This window comes from Mustela nivalis (genome assembly GCF_964662115.1).
Source record: "Mustela nivalis genome assembly, chromosome: 8".
In the NCBI taxonomy this organism is placed as follows: domain Eukaryota; kingdom Metazoa; phylum Chordata; class Mammalia; order Carnivora; family Mustelidae; genus Mustela; species Mustela nivalis.
Window position 1 is genome coordinate 51,704,454 of NC_139027.1, and position 24,099 is coordinate 51,728,552.

The 24,099-nt window shown below is 48.0% G+C and overlaps 1 protein-coding gene across 24 annotated transcripts in view; it reads right to left on the bottom strand.

Annotated features, from left to right (window-relative positions):
- Positions 1-24,099, bottom strand: part of DYSF (dysferlin) — a 203,813-nt gene that overhangs the window by 164,904 nt on the left and 14,810 nt on the right. For all 24 annotated transcript variants that reach the window (XR_014315085.1, XM_082744003.1, XM_082743990.1 and 21 more), the window contains 2 exons: positions 18,817-18,872; positions 17,765-17,856 (listed from right to left, as the gene is read on the bottom strand). Coding sequence is in view for 23 of the 24 variants with exons in the window: in XM_082744003.1 (XP_082600129.1) it covers positions 17,765-17,856; positions 18,817-18,872 (148 nt within the window). In the remaining variant the exon portion in view is untranslated. The remainder of the gene's footprint in view (positions 1-17,764; positions 17,857-18,816; positions 18,873-24,099) is intronic.

Here is a 24,099-nt window from a genome sequence, read left to right on the forward strand (position 1 = left end):
CGAGCATGGAGCCCGATGTAGAGCATGATCTCATGACCTGAGCAGAAACCATGAGTCAAAGCTACCCATGTGCCCCTAAACAGCTGATTTTTCACCCTGGCTGCTCACAATGAGATGTCACCTCGCCTTCATTAGGATGGCTGCTATCCAAAAAAATAGAAAACAACAAAAGTTGGTGAGGATGTGGAGAAATGGGTACCCTTGCACTCGGTTGACGGGCACGGGAAAAAAAGTATGCAAAAATGGACCATATAATCTAGCAATTTCACTTCTAGGTATACACTCGAAAGAACTGAACCCAGGGACTCGAAGAGATATTTGTACACCCACGTTCATACAGCATTATTCAAATCACCAAAAAATGAAAGTAACCCAGGAATCTACCAACAGATAAATGGATAAATAAACAAAGGAATGGATAAATGAAAGGCAATAAAATATTAAAATAAAATTAATCAATTAAAATAAATTAAATATAAACATGCATACCATGAAATATCACTTAGCCTTTAAAAAGAAAGAAGTTCTGACACCTGCCACCACACGAATGAACCCTGGAACCATGATGTTGAGTGAAATCAGACAGACTCAAAAAGACAAATACTGGCGGCGCCTGGGTGGCTCAGTGGGTTAAAGCCTCTGTCTTCAGTTCAGGTCATGATCCCAGAGTCCTAGGATCGAGTCCCGCACTGGGCTCTCTGCTTGGCAGGGAGCCAACTTCCTCCTCTCTCTCTCTCTGCCTGCCTCTCTGCTGACTTGTGATCTCTGTCTGTCAAATAAATAAAATCTTTGGGAAAAAAAAAAAGACAAATACCATATGATCGCTCGTAAATGAGGTTCCTAGAATAAGTCAGCCCATGAAGAAAGAAAGTAAAACAGAGGTTACTGGGGGTTGGGGATAGGGGAAAAGGGGAGTTATTATTTAGTGGATACAGAGCTTCAGTTTGGAAAGATGAAAAAGTTCTGGGGATGGACGGTGGTGATGGTTGGCCAGCAGTGTGAATATGCTTGATGCCACCGAGCTGTGCACTTAGAATACTTAAAATTGTAAGTTCTGTTATCTATATTTTACCACAATAAAAATAATTAATGAATAGCTTCCTGTTACTTATTAATTAATTATTAATAACCACTCACTAATATTAGTTGAGCTCCATTCTTCCTGGAATCAGTGGACTCTTGGTCACCTGAGAGGATTCCTTGCTAGCAAGGCAGTAACCTGGCTTGTTCTGCATTTTGTAACACTTCTCTAATATTTCTTTCAAGAAAGGGCTAACGCGAGAGACATTCACTCACATTCATTCGTCGTGATGCTAGAAAATTCCACGTTTTCTAGAATTCGGACAGGTGTGTGCTATACTCCTTTGCAGCATGGAGCAGGCTCGTAGCACAGCTTACAAAAGCAGGGGCTCCTGGAGGGTCTCCGTGGGGGAAGGCACCTGCCACCAGTGTGTTGACTGAAGTGTCCTCAGTGTCACCAGGGAGCTCCCAAGACCTGACCTTTATTGCTCACTTGTTTGTACCCACCGACTTCTGTCCCATATTTTTCTACTAGCTCTTCTTTCCAGCTTGTCTCTTCACTCAGGAAACAAGACCCCCCTTGGCATAGCATCTCGTGACAGAAACCGAAACTTCCCTTCAAACCCTAAGGACTGCCCGTGCGAAGTGCTCGGGTGGCCCAAACCATGTAGACCAGTTCGAGCTTCACTCCGCATCAATACCTACACAGTCGGACCCTGGAGGGACCTATGGAGTGACTCATGGTTACCTTTACCCTCATGATAATACTAAAATCTCTGTCCAAGTTGGAGCGCAAGCCTCATTTACATAACATACAATGTGGGATAGCCATGTTTCCCCAAGGCACGTGATCGACCTCAGGTCTGTCTCCACATAGACGACAACCCTCCCCTACCTAAATGTTTTAAATAAAAGGAACCCATTCACCCCTTGCTAGGGGAGTCATGGCTTTGGAAGTTATTCCCAGGGATCTTACTTGCTGCAAATATAAATGTTTCCTTTATGCAATGACTCCAGCTGGGGTAGTTTCTATCTGTGGCTCAGGGAGGGGCAAACTCATGTTAGTTAGTTGGGGTTACATCAAGACCCAGGCAAGGTCAAAATGACAGGGCCATGGATATAAAAGACCCATGAATCCACGCGACATTCGCAATCGGAGTCCCCCAGTCCTTCACAGTATAGCCAGGGTGGCAGAGGGGAGGGACTGTCTCCAGCAGGTGATTGACAGAGCCTGCCCTAGAACTTGAGGCCCTGATTCCTTGCTGGATCAGCTTGGAGGCAGAGTGGGCTGTGGGTGCTGAAAGGAGGGCAGGCCCAGCAGTGTAGACTTGCTGCGGGGGCTCCAGCTCCGGAGCCCTGTGGGTTGCGGCCAGAGCAGACCGGCCCTGGGCTGCCTCCCCTTCTGGCCTCTGCCCACCAGCCCTCCAGGCCTGGAGAATTCCCGGAAGTGGGGCAGGAACAATGGGAGGAAATGCAGTGGGAGGGCCAGACCCACCCCTGTCAGCCCAGGAACCTCCGGAGGCAGGGAGACCTGGGCCAGGAGGGACTGCTTGTTATTTCCTCCCTTAATGCCTTGCTGGACCTTGAAATGACCCCACCTCCCACAGTCCTCCCCTGCCCACAGGCCTTGGGACCAGTCCTCTGGAGGAGCTGGGTGGCCTTTATAAGCCCCCACTCCCCTATGAGGAGAGGCCAGAGACACCCGAGTAGACTGGCTGTCCCCAAGCCTACGGAGCAGGCAGCCCCAGAGTGGGCCCACAGGATGCTCTGGGAGGCCCAAGTAGTTGGCCAGACTTCCTGGGGAAGATGAATGGGTCTGAGGCTTGATCACAGGAAACCCTGTGGCCACTCTTCATTCATTCTTTCACTGGTGGATGGAGGAGAGGAGGCTTTATGCAGGCAGCCTCAGGGGATGATGAGGGTCCACACCCTCAGGGAAACCCACCACATCCAGAAATCAAGATCAAGGCACAGACCCTGGGGCCCATAGGCCTACACCAACCAGCAATGCCCCGTGCTCGGGCAGTGGCAGTGGCACCAACCGTGGCGGCTTGGCAGACAGAATTCAGGACGGTTCAAAGGAAGGGCAGGGGGTCCTGCATGGGCTGCATCAGCGCCAGCCCTGAGTGTGTGCAGAGCCTCCTCTGAGTGTGTGCAGAGCCTGGTAGGCAGGAAGGAAACCCCGTGGGCCTTGGCCGCACCCCCTGCAGCCTGCCATAAGAAAATGTCACCGCTTTCCCAGCCTCCCCAGACCCACCATCCCTCTCAGTCGTGCTGTGTTCTGGAGCCGCAGGAGGAATGTGAAGGCTGAAGTCCCAGCTGCCATCCCACAGACTGAGAAGGAGCTCAGGGATAGGCGTCGGGGAGGGAGGAGTGGTCCAGGCAGTTCACACATTGACAAGGCACACATTTTTCCTCCGTAGTTAAAGATCTGGCTCCCAGACTCGTCACCCAGTAGGGCAACTGTCTGAGATGGGAGAAACTTTCGGGGAGCAAGTGGGGTTACGGCCTCCGATTCTGAGTCGTAAGTGGGAGGTTATAAATTAAAGTGGCCAAGTAAGTTTATTTTAATGAACCACAAAGATATTGAAACAATTTTATCTCAAAACACTGGGCCTTCTTACAATATCGTTCATAAGAACAAAACACAGGAGGCAGTCCAGATGTCCATCTCAGAAGGGGGGTAAATATAGTACAGCCTAATGACTGATTTACTGCACGACTGTACAATCATGGCAAGTACACCACCGACTTCTATTCGGAAGATCCTATTCGGAAGATCTTCAAGGTACATTGTGAAATGAGAAAAGAGTACAAAAGAGCACATATAGGGGCGCCTGGGTGGCTCAGTCGGTTAAGCATCTGCCTTCAGCTCAGGGCATGATCCCGGGATCCTGGAATCAAGCCCCGCATGGGGCTCCTTGCTCCGCGGGGAGTCTGCTTCTCCCTCTGCCTGCCGCTCCCCCTACTCGTGCTCTCTCCCTCCCTTCTCCCTCTCTGAAAAATATATAAAATCTTTAAAAAAAAGAAAGCAAGAAAGAAACGAAGGACCATTGTTATCTACGGGGAATGGGTAAGAAGTAGGCAGACGGAGGACAGAGGCAACAGGGAGAATTTTCACTGCATTTTCTCTCAACAGTTTGTTTTTATAACCTCCCCTGTTTTTTTACCAACTCAAAATTTAAATTTATAAATGGAACATAAAATCCTAAAAATATTATCATTCATTCATGCTGCAAATACATATTCAACACGTCCAACAAAACCCGGTCTCCACCCTCACGAAACTTACTTCTAACAATAGCTCCCCTCCTATCCAGTGCACGGGAGCTAATGCCAAGCACTCTCCCTACACTCCTCTCATTCAAAAATACAATAGGCCTATGAAGTAGGTACTGTTAGTTGCTCAGTCCATCTTACAGACAAGGAACTTGGGTCTCAGAAAGGCATTCGACTTGATTTTGCAGAAAGAACAAGGCAGACAGAAGCAGATCCTAAAGGCTTTCCTTTGCTGGACCTGCTGGTGCACCTCAGAGACCCGTAAATGTGAACTGGAACACACCATCATGTAAGAAACCAAAACGTCCTCGGCTTGCTCCAGCCTTACAAAAGAGAGCCCAGCCACCACATTTCATCAGATTCAACTTAAAAAAAACAAAAACAAACTACCTAATTCCAGTGGTGCCTGGGCAGCTCAGTCAGTTAAGCCTCAGACCCTGCTCAGGTCCTGATCTCATGGGGTGGTGATCCCAACCCCGCTGTCAGGTCCCACGCTCAGCAAGGAGTCGGCTTGCTGCCCCTCCCCCAGCTTATGCAGGCACACTCTCTCTGTCTCTCAAGAAATAAATCTTTAGGGGCACCTGGGTGGCTCAGTGGGTTAAAGCCTCTGCCCTCGCCTCGGGTCATGATCCCAGGGTCCTGGGATTGAGCCCCACATCGGGCTCTCTGCTCAGCAGGGAGCCTGCTTCCTCCTCTCTCTCTCTGCCTGCCTCTCTGCCTACTTGTGATCTCTGTCAAATAAATAAATAAAATCTTAAAAAAAAGAAAGAAAGAAATCTTTTAAAAAAATGTGTAATTCCAAGCTGTATTAATTATGCTTTTTTATTTTCTGTATTTTTTAATAGGCCCCCTCTTTTTTTTTTAAGATTTTATCTGTTTGAGAGAGAGAGAGCAAGACCCTGATGGCAGGGAAAGTAATCTCCCAGCCACAGAGGATGGCAGACCCTCTGGAGTCACCCCAGACCTCCACTACACCACAGCACTGTGAGCTGTAGAAGGACAGGGTGCAGCAGCCCAGGGCAGACAAGAGCCCCAGGCACTAGGAGCCACACGGGGAGCAGGAAGATGGGAGAAGTGAGTGTAGCTCACACTGACACTGACGAAGACTTGGATGTAAGATGAGGTCCCTCTCCCAAAGCCCCCAAAAGAAAAGTGGCCCAGGAAGGCTAGCAGAAAACATAGCTCCGTCTATATCTGGTTCAGGGGATGCCTCAGGTGGCAGGCTCTAGGGTGTCACCCAAACCATCATTTGCATGTGTCGGGTCACTCCTAACATTTCCAGATGGCACCTCTAACAATGCTCTGGAAACATCCTTCCTCTCCTCTTCCAAAAATACATATTTATCGTTGCATGATTAAGAATAAGAGCTCTCAAGTCATCCTACCAGGGCTGGAAGCCCAGCTCTTCCATGTGACCGCTGTGTGGCTGGGCACAAGATACCTCACTTCTCTGAGCCTCATCTGTCAGTCATTCATTCATTTGATAAATACGCAGTGAGCGCCCACCACGGGTCTGCTACTGTGGTAAGTACTGGAGACACTGGTTGAACAAAGTGGACAACCACCTCTTCACCATGGAAGCTTCTGGGGAAAGTGCACACTTCCAAGGGTTCTTGTAAAATGGGAGTTCACGCACTGTTACATGTGCCTGGAGCATGGATGGGGCTTGGGAAATAGCAGCTCCCTTTCCTCCCTACCCCATTCACCGCCACCCTGTCTTTCTGGGCACGTACCTGTTGTACCGAATCACTGTGAGGACAACATTAGATCATGGCTTGAAGCCATGAAGTCGTTTGGAAGAAGTTAGATCTATGTTTGTTCTTTCCTGATGGTGGAATAGAAGGGAGACACTCAAAATCTTAGGGAGAAAAAAGAGCTGAATAGAAGGAAGGACTTTCTGACAGAGTAATCCAGGCCGGAAATGGGTTTCTACCTGACCCCAGGACTGTCCTTCAAGGATGGAAGGAACAAGACTCTTAGCCTGGGGACTCACAGGTCTTTCCACTCTGGCTGACCTCTCTGCCCAGGGGGAAGGCTCCCATGAAAGCTTGTATGGCTGGTGCACCAAGCCCAGCACAGAGTAGGATCAATATGTGAGGGTAGTGGGGTTAGACATTTGTCCCCATGACCAATGGAATCTTCCACAGCCAGTCAATGTGGAGGAAGTGCTGGGAAGGGAAAGCCAGTTCACAACCATCATGGTAAAGACTCAATCAGGATGAGTCATCTGTGGATACTAAATCTAGGGGCACATTTTGATGACAAACAGGGTATTTGCAGGGTCTTAACATGTCCGTTAAGAGACTCAGATGTGGGTGGGAAAGAACAGTAAATATACAATGGAAAAATCAGATACCACCTTGACAGGTGATCAAAATGAACATCACCAATGAGGGACGTCTTGTCCCTCCAAGGCCTGAGACAGACACAACACCCCTGCAAAATAGTCTGGCCACGAATTAGTTACTGAATCTAATCATGAGGAAAACATGAAGCAAATCTATTAAAAACTGGTGTATTTTATTACCCAAAAATGTAAGTTGTTGTAAAAGACAAAGGCTGTGGGAACATTCCAGATTAAAGGAGGCTATGGAGATGTAATGACTAACTTGAATATGGGAGTCTAGATTGGATCCCATACTGAGAAAGAGGGGGAGGGGGACATGCTATAAAACACATTATTTGGGGGCACCTGGGTGGTTCCAGCATCCAACTCTTGATTTTAGCTCAGGTCATGATTTCAGGGCTGGGCGATGGAGCCCTGCATCAGGCTCCACACTCAGCATGGGGGGGGGAGGTCTGCTTGAGAATCTCTCTCTCCCTCTGCCCTTCCCCCACCCCCCACCTCCCCTCACTTGCTCTATAAATAAATAAATAAGTAAGTAAATAAAATCTTTTTTAAAAAGATATTATTTGGTCTTTTTTAAAAAGATATTATTTGATGGGACAAAACACAAGCAGTGAATTAGGAGGAAGTCTGGCAACCATGTTAAGTTCACTGAAGTTGGTAATGACACTGTGATGTTGTAAAGGAATATCCCTATTCTTAGGAAATATACACTGGAGTACTCAGGGATAAAGAGCCATGATGACTATCACTTACCCTCATGTAGGAGAGAGGGGGAAAGGAAGGAAGAAAATGGGAAGGAGGGAGAGGAGAGAGACTAATGGAAAGCAAACGGGGTAGAGTGTTAAGCAGTGATTCTGAGTCAAGAGTGTAAGGAATGTTCGCTGTGCTCTTTTTACAACTCTTCTGTAAGTTCAAAATTCTTAAAAATGCTCCAGAAGCATTTCCATGTGTCAGTTTCTCATTCTTTGTCTTCTACACTAAGACAAGGACATGTCCACTAAAAATACCTGTATTACAGTGCAAGCCCACTCATCACTGACTCAGCGGTACCTTCCCCTCACTGGAGTCAATGAATCAGGCATGACGGGAAATTCATGGAGCCCCTGGCTGGCAGGACACACACACGCACGCACACATGCACGCACGCAGACATAAGCACACTCGGAAGACTTAACATCCCTGGCGGGAAGATGGCCGTGAGTTGTGCCCCCCCCCAAGCCCTCAGCTGTGTGTGCCCGGCAGTGAGGGGCAGGAAACGAGGGACAGCCGGACATTCCCACCCCCTGAGCCCGCCTGGCCTCTGGCAACCTTCCCACCAGTATCTAATTCCCCAGGGGCTGCCCAAGGGTAAATAAATAGTTTTCCATTTCAATCCAGAGAAAGACAAAAGAAAAACTATTCTGAAACCCAGGGGTATCCTGGAGAGAATTCAGGACAAAATATAAAAATCCTTGGAAAAATCACGGTATGGTCAACACTTCCGAGCAAGCTGAGAACAATGACAGGGTGAACTGTAAATATTTCTGCCTCCCAAATATTCCAGAAAGGGGGGCCTGAAAGCTGGCCTATTGAAACCCAGAGGCTGAACTTAGGCCTAATTCCCTCAACTTTAGCAACAGCAAACCACCACTCTTTCTTTTTAAATGTCTAAGTGTGTGCGCGCGCACACACACACACACACACACACACACACAGCTGGGTGTCTAGTCCTGTGTGGGTGTGGGAATAACATTCGTCAGCAGGGAGAAATTATCCTCCACACAGAAAACAGACCAAGAGTTAATATTCCTGATAGGATCCCAAACATACAAACTGCCATGAATTAGCAAGAAAAAAACAAGCAACTCAAAATAAAGGATAGGCAATTGACAAAAAAAGAAATACAAATGGGCAATAAAACACATTAAAAAAAGATTCCCAACTTCACAAGCAGTCAGGAAAACACAGGTTAGGGGCTCCTTGGCCAGTATCTAATTCCCCAGGGGATGCCCAAGTGTAACTAAATCTAATTCCCCTGGGGCTTGCCCAGTCAGTAGAGCACACACTCTTGATCTCTGGGTTGTAAGTGTGAGTCCTATGTTGGGTGTAGAGATTTTAAAAATAAAACCTTAAAGAGGCGCCTGGGTGACTCAGTCAGTTAAGCATCTGCCTTCGGCTCAGGTTATGATCTCTAGGTCCTGGGATCGAGTCCCACATCAGGGTCTCTGCTCAGTGGGGAGTCTGTTTCTCCCTCTCCCTCTGTGATCTCCTTCCCTCTCTTGCACTGTCTCTCAAATAAATAAAATCTTTAAAAATAAAAAAAAAAAAATAGGGGCACTTGGATGGCTCAGTCAGTTAAGCATCTGCCTTTGGCTCACGTCATGACCCTGGGGTCCTGGGATCAAGTCCTGCATGGGGCTCCCTGCTCAGCAGAGAGCCTGCTTCTCCCTCTACCCCTCCCTCCACTCATGCTCTCTGTCGCTCACTCTCTTTCTCAAGTAAATAAAACTAAAATCTTAAAAAAAAATAAAATAAAATCCTTAAGGGTCACCTGGGTGGCTCAGTGGGTTAAGCCTCTGCCTTCAGCTCAGGTCATGATTCCAGGGTCCTGGGATCGAGCCCTGTATCAGGCTCTCTGCTCAGCGGGAAGCCTGCTTCTTCCTCTCTCTCTGCCTGCCTCTCTGCCTACTTGTAATCTGTCTGTCAAATAAATAAATAAAATCTTTTTAAAAATAAAATAAATAAAATCTTAAAAAAAAAATAGAAAGAAAGAAAACATGGTTTATAAGATACTCTTCTCACCCCACGGTGGCATTAAGCAAAAATAAAAAGTTGACAGGCACCTTTTTATACTGTGAGCGGACATAAATTAGGACACAATTCTGAAAAGTAATTTGGTGGAATCTATGAAAATGTTATATGCTCATATCCTTTGATCTAATAATCACACTTCCAGGGACCTATTTTAAAGAAAAAAAAATAGTATACACACATGAAAACATTTGGATAAAGATATTCACTGAAGGAGCAGAAAAAAAATTGGAAAGAAACCAAATCCCAGTCAGTAAGGGCAAGTTGGGATAAATTATGGGACACCCACCCTGTGCAATACCACACAACCATTTAAAATGGGGTTGATCCAGACTGAGTGGCTCAGTCAGTTAAGTATCTGCTCAGGTCATGATCCCGGGGTCCTGGGATGGAGCCACTTGTCAGTAAGGAACTCTGCTTCTCCTGCAGCCTCTCCTCCTGCTCGTGTTCTCTCTCTCTCTCGGATAAAGAAATTAAACCTTTAATTAATTTAAGGGGACTGATCAATCCACACTAACCTCGGAAAGGGTCCCTAATAGTATAGTATAGACCAATATGTACAGCATGATTCCATTTTTGTTTAAGGACACGCATACACATTTTGTAAGCAGATGCTTGCACAGGCTGAGGAAAAGCCGACGGAGAGATGTGCCAAATTGTCAACAACTGGGATCAAACTGTCCCACACTGGAGGGAAGGGAAGCAGCAGAGGGGGAAAGGGTGGGAAAACTTGCACTTCCTCCTTTACGAACTTTTTAAGAAAGGAGGTTACTTTTGCTTATTAAAAAAACACTTCTAATTTGTATATTCTTGTAGGGTTTTACTTTAGTTTTTTAAAAATAATTTAATTTAAATATTTTAAAATAAATGTGTGCGGCCCGTTGGTGCACACGATGGTATGGTCCTGTGTCCACAGGGGCATGTGGTGTTACACTCACGGTTGGTATGGTTTGTGTACGTGTAGCTCTATGGATCCAACAGTCCCTAACTAAACACCTTCAGTGTGCCAAGCACCGAGTAGGCATCTGACACCCACACATTATCTCACGCAAGCATCGTGACTGTGCAGTGGAGGAACTGTCATGGCCGTTATCCTGATGGGGAAACAGGTTCAGAGAAATCCAGGTCACCGTGTCAGGATGAGGCTCGATACTGAGAGCGGGGTCCCTGAGAGCAACCTTTAACCCTCATTCCCGTGCCACCACGGCTGCCCTGCTTGGCTCTGTGGACAGCTGGGGAACTGAGGCCACCTGCTCCTGCCGGGTTGGAATCCCTGGACTACACCAACACAGCCCCTGTGCAGCCGAGGGACACCACGCAGCCAGGCTGCTCCCCCAGGCCCCTCAGCCCGGGGCCTGTGCCCTCTTGCTCGGGGCTCCCCTTGTTAAGGACGAAGACTCTGGCTCAGCTCCTGAGAAACCCCCACATTCCCCAATACGCTAAGCCTGTTGTCCCAGGAGGCACCAGGACACCCCCACCCCTACCCTGAGGGCACCAAGGTCTACTCCTGGCTCAGAGGCAGGCCTACAAGGGACCATCACAGAAGTCAGGAAGACCACCATTCCCCAGATATGTCCTCAAAGTCTGTCAGGTGTCTGCCTGTTACCACTCACATTCCCCTGTTGGTCTAAACAGAGTCTGGCATCAACAGTATGGTCCCCCAGACTCCTATGAAGGGCAAAACATTAAGCCATAAGCTGCCACCAGCACTTCAGGATGAATTAGTCCCTTTTCAAACCATCACTGGCTGAGAGCGGGCTTTGCTGGGAAAAGGCTGAGTCAGTGGGAGCAGAAGCAGGTAGGAGAGCAGCACAGAAAGATCTGGAAAGAGGATGTGCCCAAAGGAACTGCTCTTTAGGGAGCAGCCTTTCCCACAGCAGCTCCCTGAGAGGTGCCTGTGCAACTGATGGGACGCCCCCCAAGGAGGAATAAACAAAGGCTCAGGGAGCTTCGCTGAGACCAGGCCCCAGCACCCCACCTCCTGAAGTCCACACTCATTCCACCAGGCTAGGGTGTCAAGCCCTGTGTGAGGAAGGAGGAGGAGGCGCCTCGTGGCTCAGTGGCGTTCAGCTCAGGTCATGATCTCGGGGCAGTGGGATCGAGCCCCCCAACTGTCTGCTTAAGAGTCCCTCTCTCCCTCCCCCTCTGCCGCTCCCCCTACTAGCATGTGTGCTCTCTCTCTTTCTTTGAAATAAATAAGGAAATAAAACTTTAAAAAAAGAAAAAAGAGGAAGAAGGAGAAGGAGAGGCTTTCAGAGAGGTTCCCAAACTGCTTCCTGGGCCCCCCACCAGCTGTAGGCACCATGACAGATGACCCACATCACGGGAAAGCGAGGGCAGATGAGGCTCTGTGGGGGAGTTAGAGACCCCTTCATGCTGCACCTCACAGAGTCACCAGGCCACCAAGAGGTTCCAACTATTCCAAAGAAATCGCTACTACGAACATGAGCTTCTGTGAACAGGCTTTTTTAAGGCAATATGACTCCTCACCAAACTCCTGGTGTAAAGTTTGGGGTCCTTCCATCCTGCTTCTTTAAAGGGAGATGGGGGGACACCTAGTTGGCTCAGTCAATCAAGCATCTGCCTTCAACTCAGGTCAAGATCCCTGGGTCCCGGGATTAAGTCCCACATCGGGCTCCTTGCTCAGTGGGGAGCCTCCTTCTCCCTCTGTCCACCGTTCCCCCTGCTTATGCATGCTCTCTCCCTCTCTCCTTCTGTCTCTGACAAATAAAAATCTTTTAAAAATAAAGAGATAATAAAATAAAGGGAGACAGGGTGCACAGTCACCCTGAGAAAGATCAAATACAGAATCCACTATTAGGTTTACATATCAGATAAAAAAGGAATAATTTTTTTATTATATGTATGTCCCATGCAATATTTGAGATAAACTTGACTGGGTGTTCTAGATGTTTCTTTCTTGAACCTGGCCACCCTACCCCAAACCCAGTTAGGTCTGGAGCCAGTGATGAACATTTTGACCCTGGCGTTTTTTGGACAGGCAGATGTTTTGACCCGATGGAGACTTTTGCTTACATGAGTATGTTTATCAAATATTTAAATAAAAAATACACCTACTTTAATTGGTTCTCATGGAAAAACCATTCTCCAGAGCAAATTAAATTAACCACACTTAATTTGTTGACATATTTTCTATACAGTGCAATTAACTATTTCTTTTTTCTTCAGTCTTCATTTGACTAAAATTAGTGTCACTGGTACCAACTATTCTCTGTTTAAATTTTCCAACCATATTTGGCTCAAAGATTTTTTTCTTCATGTTTTTGGTTCCTATCAACTCTAGCAAATGTAGGTTCTTTTGATTTTGAGGGGTTTTTTTGTTTTTTTTTTTAAGATTTTATTTATTTATTTGACAGAGAGAAATCACAAGTAGATGGAGAGGCAGGCAGAGAGAGAGAGAGGGAAGCAGGCTCCCTACTGAGCAGAGAGCCAGATGCGGGACTCGATCCCAGGACCCTGAGATCATGACCTGAGCTAAAAAGGCAGTGGCTCAACCCACTGAGCCACCCAGCCACCCAGATTTTGAGTTTTCTTTGATGGAATTATTTCTATGAAGTCCAATTCTCCCCAGGTCAGTAATTACAGTTACCCACAGGACTCCTCCTTCCCTTCTTCACTCCCCTCACAATTCTACCATGTGAGATTTTAGCCACAATTATTTCATGCTGGACATTTCCACCAGGAATCACACATGGGCACTATCACAAGAGTGACAGTTTATAGTTATTTCCTAGCTAATCCACGAAAACATTGTGAGCACATCTTTACAGAAGTGTCAGCAATTCCCCAAAACATGGCCAGCTCTTCGTTTCAGCTCAGGTCATGACCTCAGGATCCTGGAAGGGAGCCCTTCATCAGGGTCTTCCCTTCCTTCTGCCCCTCCCTTCACTCATGCTCACTCTCTCTCTTTAACATTAATAAATAAATAAAATCTTAAGGGGGGGGGGCGGAATAGCTCCCATGTCATTCTAATATGGAGCCAGGATTGGAACACTGTTGTAAAATCTAGAGCTATGCTGTTCAACACAGAAGCCACTAGGCTCATTAGCTATTTAAATTTAAATTGATTAAAATTAAATAAAATTTAAGATTCCGTTCCTCAGTTGTACCAGCCAGCACAGAACACTGCCATCCTCTCAGGTGGCACAGGTCTGGACTAAGATGAGTGGCTTTCACCCTGGGCTACCCGGTAGAAATCCCTAATAACCGGGAGCTTGTCACAACGCCCACCAGCCACTGGGGTAAGTAAAAGCTGTAGGTGTTGCTATCGTGTGGCCTGGATGAGGAACATCTCGGTGCAATGTCCCAGGGGTCGGAACAGCTGGTAAGGGATCAGCACCAGCACCCGGGCATCCACCCTCTGAGAAGCCCACAGTGAACGGGAAGTTGTTCAGTGCGGCCTGAGACAGGAGTCCAGGACCTCCAGCAGGGCTTTCCAGAGTGTCTCCTATCCATAGGCCTAGAGTTTCCTTTCTGTGCATTTCAAACCTGGTTTTATCAACACAGAGTTGGTCCGGCCCTGCCGTGGGCTCTGGGGGGTCCCTCAGGCTCAGGGTGGGTGGGTGCTGAGCAGCCAGGGGGCATGGAGGCTCCCGGGATCCCCCTCCGGGCCAGCAGACCCGTCTGGTATAATGAGGCCACCCCAAACTGCCAACAGTCAACAGGGAAAACACAGCAGTGTCAAATGTCACAGAGGCCTTGGGGACAGAGACGAGAGTGGGGACGGAGAAGAGCTGGAGGGGAGAAAGAAAGGAGAGAGGAGGAAGGAGAAGCAAAGTTCCAGACTTGTGAGACAGGGGTGCTAAGGCAGGGGCTGTGAAGAAAGACGGCCCTCTGCGGGACCTCCAAAAACAGACGGAGGCGGAGTGAGAAGGTTAGGCAGAGGGAGGAGAGGCGAGACAAAGGGAAACCAAGAATTAAAGACGGTGGAGACTCTGGTCCACCTCATTTAGAAGAAGTCCAAGGAGGACCCTTTGTGAGCTCACAGCACACAGGCCCAGGACACCCAGAAATGACAGAGGGCTGCCTGATGACCCTGTAGGTCCTGACTGAAATCCTGAGATCAGACGACAAGAGTCACTCTCATGCCCTAACATTTCCTTCTTGGCTTCCTGACTGGACAGTGACAATGTGAAAGCAGAGAGTAGGTGTTCTCTCTCTCTCTCTCTCTCTCTCTCTCTCTCTCTCTCTTTTTTTTAAGATTTATTTATTTATTGGGGTCGGGGGGAGGCAGAGGGAGAGGGAGAGAGTCTTAAGCAGATGCCATGCTGAGCGTGGGGCTTGATCTCACGACCCTGAGCTCATGACCTGAGCAGAAACCAAGAGTCGGACGCTCAACCGACTGAGCCATCCAGGGTGCCCCCAGAGAGCAAGTGTCTTATTTAAATTTCTCATTAAACCAAAACCACTGAAGTTTTTCCCCTTTCTCTTTCAAAAGGTAAAATGTTGCATGGTTTCTCTCTTCACTTCCTGGTATATTACTTAATCTCGAATTATTTTCTCACCATCATGTGTAGGATGAAAGTTCCATGAAGTCTGAACGCAGGGGCCCACAGCCCAGCCTTGCATACCCTGCCTCCCTGACCCTTGCTCCAGCAGCTTCCCCCTCCGGCCCCTACAGCCAAGCAAAGTGCTCTGGAGACTGCAAACCCTGCGGGCAGCCATAATGAAGCCACAACTCCATTATTTCCACACAGGCCAGTGCGGTTTGGGCAACCTTGGAAATTCTTTAGCTATTTATGAATATAAGTTTAAATTTAAATTTAGTTTAATTCAAATTTGATTTTTAATGGCTAGAAATGCAAAAAAATTAAAGATTTTATTTAGTCATCTGACAGAGAGAGAAAGAGAGAGCACAAGCAGGGGGAGCACCAGGTAGAGGGAGAGGGAGAAGCAGGCCCCCAACAGAGCAGGGAGCCCAATGCGGGGACTCAATCCCAGGACCCTGGGATCATGACCTGAGCTGAAGGCATGACTGAGCCACCCAGGCGTCCCATTAGAAATGCAAAATAAAGAAATGTTTGGAAAACTCAGAACCTACATGCAAGTAGTTATAAGAAAGAAGTTCTAGTAAATTGGAAGTTTCGAGAATTAGCAACTCTGTGCATTGAAGTTTGAGGAACTGATTCCCAGCGCCGACCCTGCAGTGAACTGGTGTTCAGGGACCTGGCTTTCCCCCCAGGAGCTAGGGGACACCCACAGGGGCCAACGAGAAGACCCCAAGGTGCAGTACATCCTGACCCCCATGTGTGGCTCTGGCCTAGTGTCACCCTGAGGATCAGCCTGGCTCTTGAACTGATCAAAAATATCTTTATAGCCCCTGCTCTCAGGTCTCCTTCATAATTTTGGAAATCTCTGCACAGGGCCTGCAAAACGCTGAATAGCATCATGAAAATGAAATCCACATGCCTTGCAGCAACCGGACTGTCCCACTTTTGCCTCATTAAGCCCTCTCAAGTCCAGCATCATAAGCAGATGGAACTCTCTAGAAGGGTCCTGCACCCCCCGCCCGCCAGCCTTCCAGGAGCCTCTGAGAAGCACAGGGGCTCAGTGATTTTGAGCACACTTCAGACCTGCCTTCAAGAATAGCTTTGCCATCACCAGCCTCTGAGAAAAGCCCCCCAACTCTCAGAGCCACGGTGTCCCCCATAATGATGACAACCACAACAGCAGTACCAGCTGATTAAAAAGATCTTGTATTATAAAGACCCAGCACAGGGTCAGACACTTGGCTAAGCTCTTGCCAAACATCAGCTTCTATGGTTTTGCTATTATTATCCTCGGCCCAGAGAACCCCTCCCAATCTGGCCCCATGGGTCCCTCCTCACTGGGCTGCCTGTGTGAGTCCCACCTGTAAGGCCTTAGCCTGGCTGCCCACCACACCCGAATGCTGGAATGCCCTCCTGTCCTCACCCTCCAAAGCCTTAGAGTCAGTCTGTGTGCCCCTCCTCCAGGAAGCCTCCGGGACTGTCCAGTGCCCATCGTCCCTCCCCCCTCACCAGCAGCTCCACCATTCATGCTTATTAGAAGCTGCCTTTTTCCCACAAAATGTCTGTGTGGGATAGATTAGTGTGAAGGGATTCCAGCCCCTGCCCCCTGTGCAGGTGGGACGGAGGTCCCAATGAATATGCCCCCACCCTCCCCGCATGTACCCTGCCCTGCACCCATGACCAGCATAGTCACATGGCAGCTGGATTTTTCTTCCAAGCTTTTTAAGCTTTCAAACTTCCCAGGTGTTTTGCCACCTGAGACCCTCACTGGCCTTTCCCAGGCCCCTGACTCCTCCCTTTTCCCCTCTCTCTCCTCTCCCACCCCACAGTAACACAGCCACGCCTTCCAGGCCTCAGACACTGGCTGACCCAGTTCCCAGACAAAGGCACCCTGTGAGCAGATCACGAAACTGCAAGCCCATGCCTCAGGAAAGGGCACCAAGAGCAGAGACCCACCCCCGGTGGCACCTAACACAGCCCTATCCTGTCATGCCCAGCGGGAAGGCTGAACCCTGCCCTCACATTCAAGGCCACGGGGCCTCACAGGCTGTTCTCCCAGACCACCGGACCCCACAACAAGCAGCGCCATCGATCTGCAAGCCTGATTGCTCCTGCCCACCCCCAACCCCCCAACTACCACCAGCACATACAAGGCCCTCAGCTCAAAGACAGGAGAAAGGACCCATCGCCTGCCTGTAAAAAGCCCACTTTTCCTCCCCCACAGCTTTGCTCCTCTAGCGCACATGTCTAGAAACTCTCCGCACGACATACATGAAACAAGGGAAAGGCCTGCCCCAGGGACGAGCGGAGTCACTGCAACCTTTTATCACCGTCCCACTTCTAAACCACAATCTCACCTCAAGTCCCTCCTCTTCCATGAAGCCTTCCTCAAGAGCTCTCTGCTAGCCGCAGCTTCATTTTGTCAGCCCGCTGCTGGAGTGCGCCGCTGCCCACACCAGCCTGGGCAGGGCCGAGAGAGGGGGCCTCACCCAGGCTCCCCTGGGCTGGAGCAGGACACAGGGAGCCTTTTCTTCCCTCCTCCCTGGGGCACAGGCTGTCCTTACGAACCCGTGCACACCTGATTCAAGCCCATCTCCCTCCCCTGCAGCCTCAGATTTAACTGTAGCTGAGTTCCTGCCTCCAGGCAGGCCCCTCCCCAACATCTCCCTCAAGGCCAGGCCCACAGGAGGCACATCTTCAATAAACGCCCAGTTGAAACACCAGCTCTCCAGGGCCAGACTCCAAATTCTGGAGACTATGTCCACACCAACCTCCCTGCACCTTCAGGCCACAGAGTCCCCCTTGCCCACCTCACCTGTTCCTCCCCATTGTCTCATGGTCTTTGACCACCACATGAAGCTCGGAACTCTGGTCCAAGGGAATGCCCTTGAGGTCCCACTCAAAGCCCTGGAATGAAAAGAGAAAACATCTCTTAATTGGTGGCCCCTTAGGAGAAGAAACTGTGTCTAGTCCACCTTGGTCTCCCCAGGGCACTGAACAGCCATCCACAAACAGGGCTGGTGGGTGGATGGATGAATAAGTGAATGAATGAATGAATGAGTGAATGAGTGAATGAATGAATACATGAATACATGAATAGCAGGGTTCCAGAGCCTCAGAAGAGACAGTGAAATCCAAAGGCAGCAGAAGAGAAAAGGAGGTCGGTCTCCCATGGCCCCCTTCCCCCAGCTCAATTCCACCAATCACCGGGAAGCCAGGCCAGGAGCACAGCTGGTGGAAATACGTAGTGATCCCACAGGGGCGTCAGGGACTGAAATTGATGTGCTCATGCGGAAGCCAGGTCTATGGTGGGCAGCACAAATTAGTGTCACACTAGGGATGCCTATCCTGAGGCCCTGGCACTCTCCTCAGAGCAAATGTACCCCAGTGCATCCCAACCCTATCCACACAAGGCACTCAGCTCCCACAGGACCCCCAGGGGGTCATATGTAGGGCACCAGCTGAGGACCTGGTTAATCAGGGAGGACTGACAGGAGGAGGTGGACTTTGGGCAGGAAGAACAGCCTGTGTAAGGGAGTCAGGTCAGGACACAGAGCCCCCAAAACGACCTAGTAGTTCTACCTGGCTGATGAGAGCGGGGAGGAAGAGGAACAGAAGACCTCTCTCTTCTCCCCATGCCACACCCACAACAGAAGAGAGGCTTCTACTCACCAGGCAGGCCAGGCCACAAACCCTCCTCCCAGGTTCCTAGCACCAGGCGGACTCAGTTGACATACTAGACCAGCAGCCCGTCCCTTCCTTGACAATGCCGCTGAAGAAGCCACCTCCAGCCCTAACCCCCAACGTGGTCACTGCAGAGACAGTGGCAGCAGAGAAGAAAGGAGGGAGAATGGAAACCTTGCCTACCTCATTCCACACGGGGTTCACGCTGTTCTTGATGACTTTGGTTCTCTTCTTCACTCCTGCAAGAGACACAAAGGGAGAGTGGAGAGATATTGGCCACCCCCACCCCTACCCCCTGGCCCGGAGTTAGGGTCAGCTTCTGAGAGCCCCGCTGCCTGCCACTTGCAGCCAAAGGAGACCTCGCCAAAGCAAGGGATTCTTGAGAATCCTACTGGGCAACAAGGAGGGGCTGATGCCAGCTGCGTGACTTCTGTCTCTCAGCTCTGGGACTGAGAAACAGCAGCCTCACCACAAGAATGTTTTTAAAGGAAAATACCCAGTCTGTCTTTTCTTAATGACTTTGTTACCGTTAAGATAACATGTTATTATGCAACGTAACAATAACACATTCTATTGTTAGGAAGTTAGGACTTTCTAAATAAAGTTGTTTAACTTAATTTTTGTTTAACCTGTAAAGGTTGAAGGATCTTCATGGAAAATGTTTTTCTTTTTAAAAACATCTAGCTGTACCTATCGTATAATTCCACTTCTATGAAACTGCCAGAAGAGGCAAATCCAGAGACAGGAAACAGATTGGTAGTTTCCAGCAGCTGGGGGGAGATAGGAATGGAGAGCGAACACTTCATGGAGATTTCTTTTTGGGGTGATGAAACGTTCTGGAGTTAGAATTATGATGTCGCACATCCCGGTGAATATACTAAAAACCATCAAAATTGCACACTTTTAAATGGTTAAAATAAGGAATTTTAGGGGATGGAAATTTTACATCAATTAAAAAGAGTCCCCCCTACCCTTGCCTTGAAGGGGTCTGTCTGAAGAACACTGCCCCAAGGCTCGCAGTGGCTGGGCCAATGGAAGGCAGAATGGTTTGGGGTAGACAAGAAGGACTGACACAGTCATAGCTGAGAGGCGACCCACCGTGCCCCAGACTGCAGCCAGCCAGAGCGACTCCTCTGGAACCCTGGGCATGGAGGAGTGGATGGAAGGCACAGAAAAGCCTAACCATGTCCAACCCTTCTGCTAAGCATCAGAACAGAAATGACTCAGTGGTCAAAGGATTGTTAAAAGTGGCGAGTCAGACACAGAACTTATATTTGGCTTGGAGCGTAAAGACCCCCTGATTCCACCTCACCTGTCCAAGAGTCTCCAGTAAGAAGCCTCTGGTCTCACGTGGACCACTCAACTTTTATAGGGTCTGGACCCTGAGAGCCCCGCAAGGCCTTCGAAAAGTGGGGCAGGGTGAACTCCCAACCCCCTCTCATGGCTGGCTGCAGATCACTGATGTAGCAAAAGAGTGTGGGCTTTAGAATGACACAGACCATCACAGAACACTTACTTCCCATGAAGCCTCAGGGTGGAGGTTCTCAAAATTTGTGATCACAGGACATAACTTAAAATTTACGAAGGACCCCGAAGAGCTTTTATTTAGATGGCTTGTATCTAATGACCTTTACCACATTAGAAATAACAACTGAGGCATTTAAAAATATTTATGTAGGGGCGCCGGACTGACTCAGTGGGTAGAGCCTGGGACTCTTGATCTCAGGGTCATGAGTTCAAGCCTCACATTGGGTGTGGAGCCTACTTAAAATAAATAAATGCTTCTTAAAGTTAAAAATATTTGTTTAAAATTAATCTGAAATTAACAGTGATGAGCCCCATCCATGTTAACAGAAGTGACATATTTTTCTGAAAAGTAACTATAATTTTAAAAGCGAAGGAAAAAGAAAAGTGCCACTGTTTATATTTTGCAAATCTCTTTCATGGCTGGCTGGATTGTCATAACTACTTCTACATTCCATCTGTCGAGATGTCTCATTTCGGGTGACATCTAGGAAGAAAAACCCAAAGAGATACAGAGCTGGAGAAGGAGGCACATTTTAGTAAATTTGCAGGCAACTGTGGATATCCTTCTTTAATACTACACAAAAAACTCCATAAGTAGTATTTCCTGAAAGCGGGTGGAGGGACATTTTGTACTCTGATACATTAAAGTCCATGGTTCTGTCTTGTACTTTGAATGAATATCTTACCCATGTACAATTCTGTAATATCTTGCCTTGGTTACTAGAAAAGTTTCTGCAAATTGAGTTATGCAAAGCTTCCAAAGGTTGACACATTTGATTGCATAATATGAAAAAATCACATTAATTAGTACTCCCTTCACTCTCATCAGCAAAGTCATTAAATATGGAGATGCTGAAAAAGACAATTTTCTGAAATTCTAATTCTGGTTTGAAAGCTCAAATTTTAGGCTTGACAACAAATAATAAATGGCTGCTTGATGTGGCACACTCACTCTTCCTTTTCCAAGAAAATGTCAGTCAAATGCCCAAGTCTGAAAGGGTGCTGTTTGTCAGTCATTCTTTCAAGTAAAAACAATATTCCATGAAAAAAAAAAAAAACCCACCCTGGCTGGTTCAGCTTGCAACTCAAGCAACCATACATGTGCTTCTTCCTGCAATCATCTTCATTTTTCAGTGTGAAGCAGACGTGCTCTATGTAAGCTTCTGTCTCAACATTCAAACTGTCACAAACACATGTACTTGAGGATCAAGGTTAATAAATCATTGTGCTGCTGTATCAAGAACATTCCTCAAATAAACTGGCTTTTTTAAAAAAAAGACTGCAAATACATGAGGATTAAGAATACAATGTCAAGTATAACTTGGCACCAAGTCCATCACTAGATTAAGATTCCAGCAGTTTCATCTTCCGTCACTGCTGTACCATCAGTATAAATGTTGACACAATAAAAAAGACACATAACACCTTCAGGTTATTCTGAAAATAGTTGTAACCTTGCAGACCTGCTCAGAGAGTCTTGGGGTTCCCCCAGGGGTCCCTCTAACACACTTGAAAGAATTCTTGGGAAATTCACTGCATATCTCAGCCTGTGGTTCCTCATCTAAAAGGTCCTCATGATACCTCTCCTTGGGATTTTGTGAAAATTAAACAAGATAGTCAGACTCATTTGATGTGAGTTCATTTCACTTCCCCTCTCCCGCACCATGTGGATGAATCTAGTGAACTCCTACTGATTCTTCGATACCCCTTTCAGTTGTCTACATTCTGATAAGCCTCACCTCACTCTCCCAGACAGAGATGGTTGACCACATATTGGAATATAGGGAAATTATATGCTTCTATGTTTTTCTACCCAACTGGACTATGATCTTCAGAAGGCAGATACCATGCCTTACTCATGTCAGTAATCCTAGGATATAGCAAGGTGCCCTGTAATGGAATGCCCAGTGAATGGGCCTTTTCTTTCCCAAGTTGGCTACAAGTTCACATCATCACCAGGGGATAGAACCACTCTTCTCAAGGAATGCCATCACATGATAATAATAGTAGGGGAACGTATAAGTGGACAGAAGGGATGAGAGAAGTCATAACAAGAAGGAGGTGTTCTGGGAGTGGCAAGAGTCATCTTCTCAGAGTTGGACCAGGCCTGCCCTGGCTGAATCATTCTTTTGGGCCATGTTGGTGAGTCTCCAGCAGTAGGGACAGACGCAGTGTTGGAGTTGTTCAAATAAAAACCCCTGCTGTGTGACCTTAGGTAGGGCTTATTACCTCTATGGGCCTTAACTCCCTTGATGGTAAATGGATAATAAGAAAAATGTTTACTTCATAGGGTTTTGAAGAGATACGAGATTCAGTCTCCATGTCTACTTCCCCTTTCCTGTCAACTTCCCATGACCTACAAGAGTAACATGGAAAATCCCATCTGCAGCTGCTCTTGGGGTGACCACTGGGAGGCATTCCTGGTGTCCTGACAGTATGAAGTGGACAGAGTATGCCAAGCCTTGTGCAAAGTGTCTTTCAAGCATTTTCCACTTCCTGCCTTTCCCAAAGTTGAGGTGAACATAGGCCTTCAGTGAGATTTCACTAAGTCTGGTTAGAAGGATCTGAGACCCTCTGAGTGACATTAAGGGAGGGCTCACTGCACTGAGGGGCATTACAACCACAAAGAGGGGCAGGAAAGAAGTAAAACATGAACCTGGCACATCATGTGACCCAGAGCTGCCAAGAAAAAGGAAGGCATGCTGCTAATTAGGAAAGAGTTCATCAAAGAGCTCCTTCCTTGTCATGGGTTTAGACCTGTCCTGTCCTGGATCATTAATGTCCTGGATCATTAATTTTGGCCTTGAGAGATGTGGCTTTATGTGTATAATTTAATAGACTCAGTAGCTAAAGAGACCACAGTTCATGCTGGGTTTGGGGACAAGGACCATGTCCTCTCCATGGATGGTTCTGAAGAACTGGGGGCCAGCCAGCCTCCATGAGAATCATGCTGTAGCCCTCAGGGTGTTCGTCCAGACTGAGTGACTCAGGGAGGGAGAATGAACCTATCATGCAAGGACTCCTCAGTCCCCCATGGAAATTCTTCACTTGTTTCCACAGGCCAACCTACCCTGACTCTACCCCAGACCAGGGTCTCTCATTGCTTGGTAGTGGTGTTTTTCAAACTGCTCATGGGGACCCATCAGTAGGCCATGACATCAACTGAGTGAGATGACCAATATGTCTTTTTAATGACAGAATAAAGAAGAAAAGTATCAGAGTATATCTTTCACTGCAACATTACCGTTAGTTGAAACTTTGGGTTATATTATCATATAGACATTCATATGTGCACTATGTCTTGATATAAAATATGCTTCTTGTTGTGGATAACAACCCAAAAAGTCTGACAATCATGCCTTAAACGAAGGTCATCAGAGAAGAACCGAAGAACAAAGAAATCTCCATCTTGGCCCTTGAGCATTGAGAGTTAAGGGGTGTGACAAGAATGATGGAGCACACCATCCTTGTCCTGGTCCCCCACCTGGGCCAACTCTGATAAAGACTACAGCTATGGGAAGGAGGCTGGCGGGGGGAGGAGGGTGGCTCAGAGACAGGGAAGAGCAAAGGTAAGACAACAGCCCATCACAGTACCTGGGGTGCCCTTTCTAAGCAGTCCGCCCACATCTCCTGACACCCCGGCATCAGACATAGTCATAGCCTCACGTCAGGAGCCATGTACCTCCCCTTCTGCTCATCACCTGGTGAGGCTCACCTGTCAGAGGCCAGAGTGCTTCTCTCTAGCAGTCTGGGCTCCAGGCTTCACACGTACCTCCAGGCCCACCTTTCAAGGACAGGCTCCTTTCAGTGGTCCCAGCTGCTGGTTAGCCCCAGGGTGATGGACACCCACAGCACTTACGGTGTGGAAGGGAGCACCCCGAGCTCTGGCAGAGCCAACTGGCAATCCCCCAGTAGCCCCACATCCCCACAACACAATTA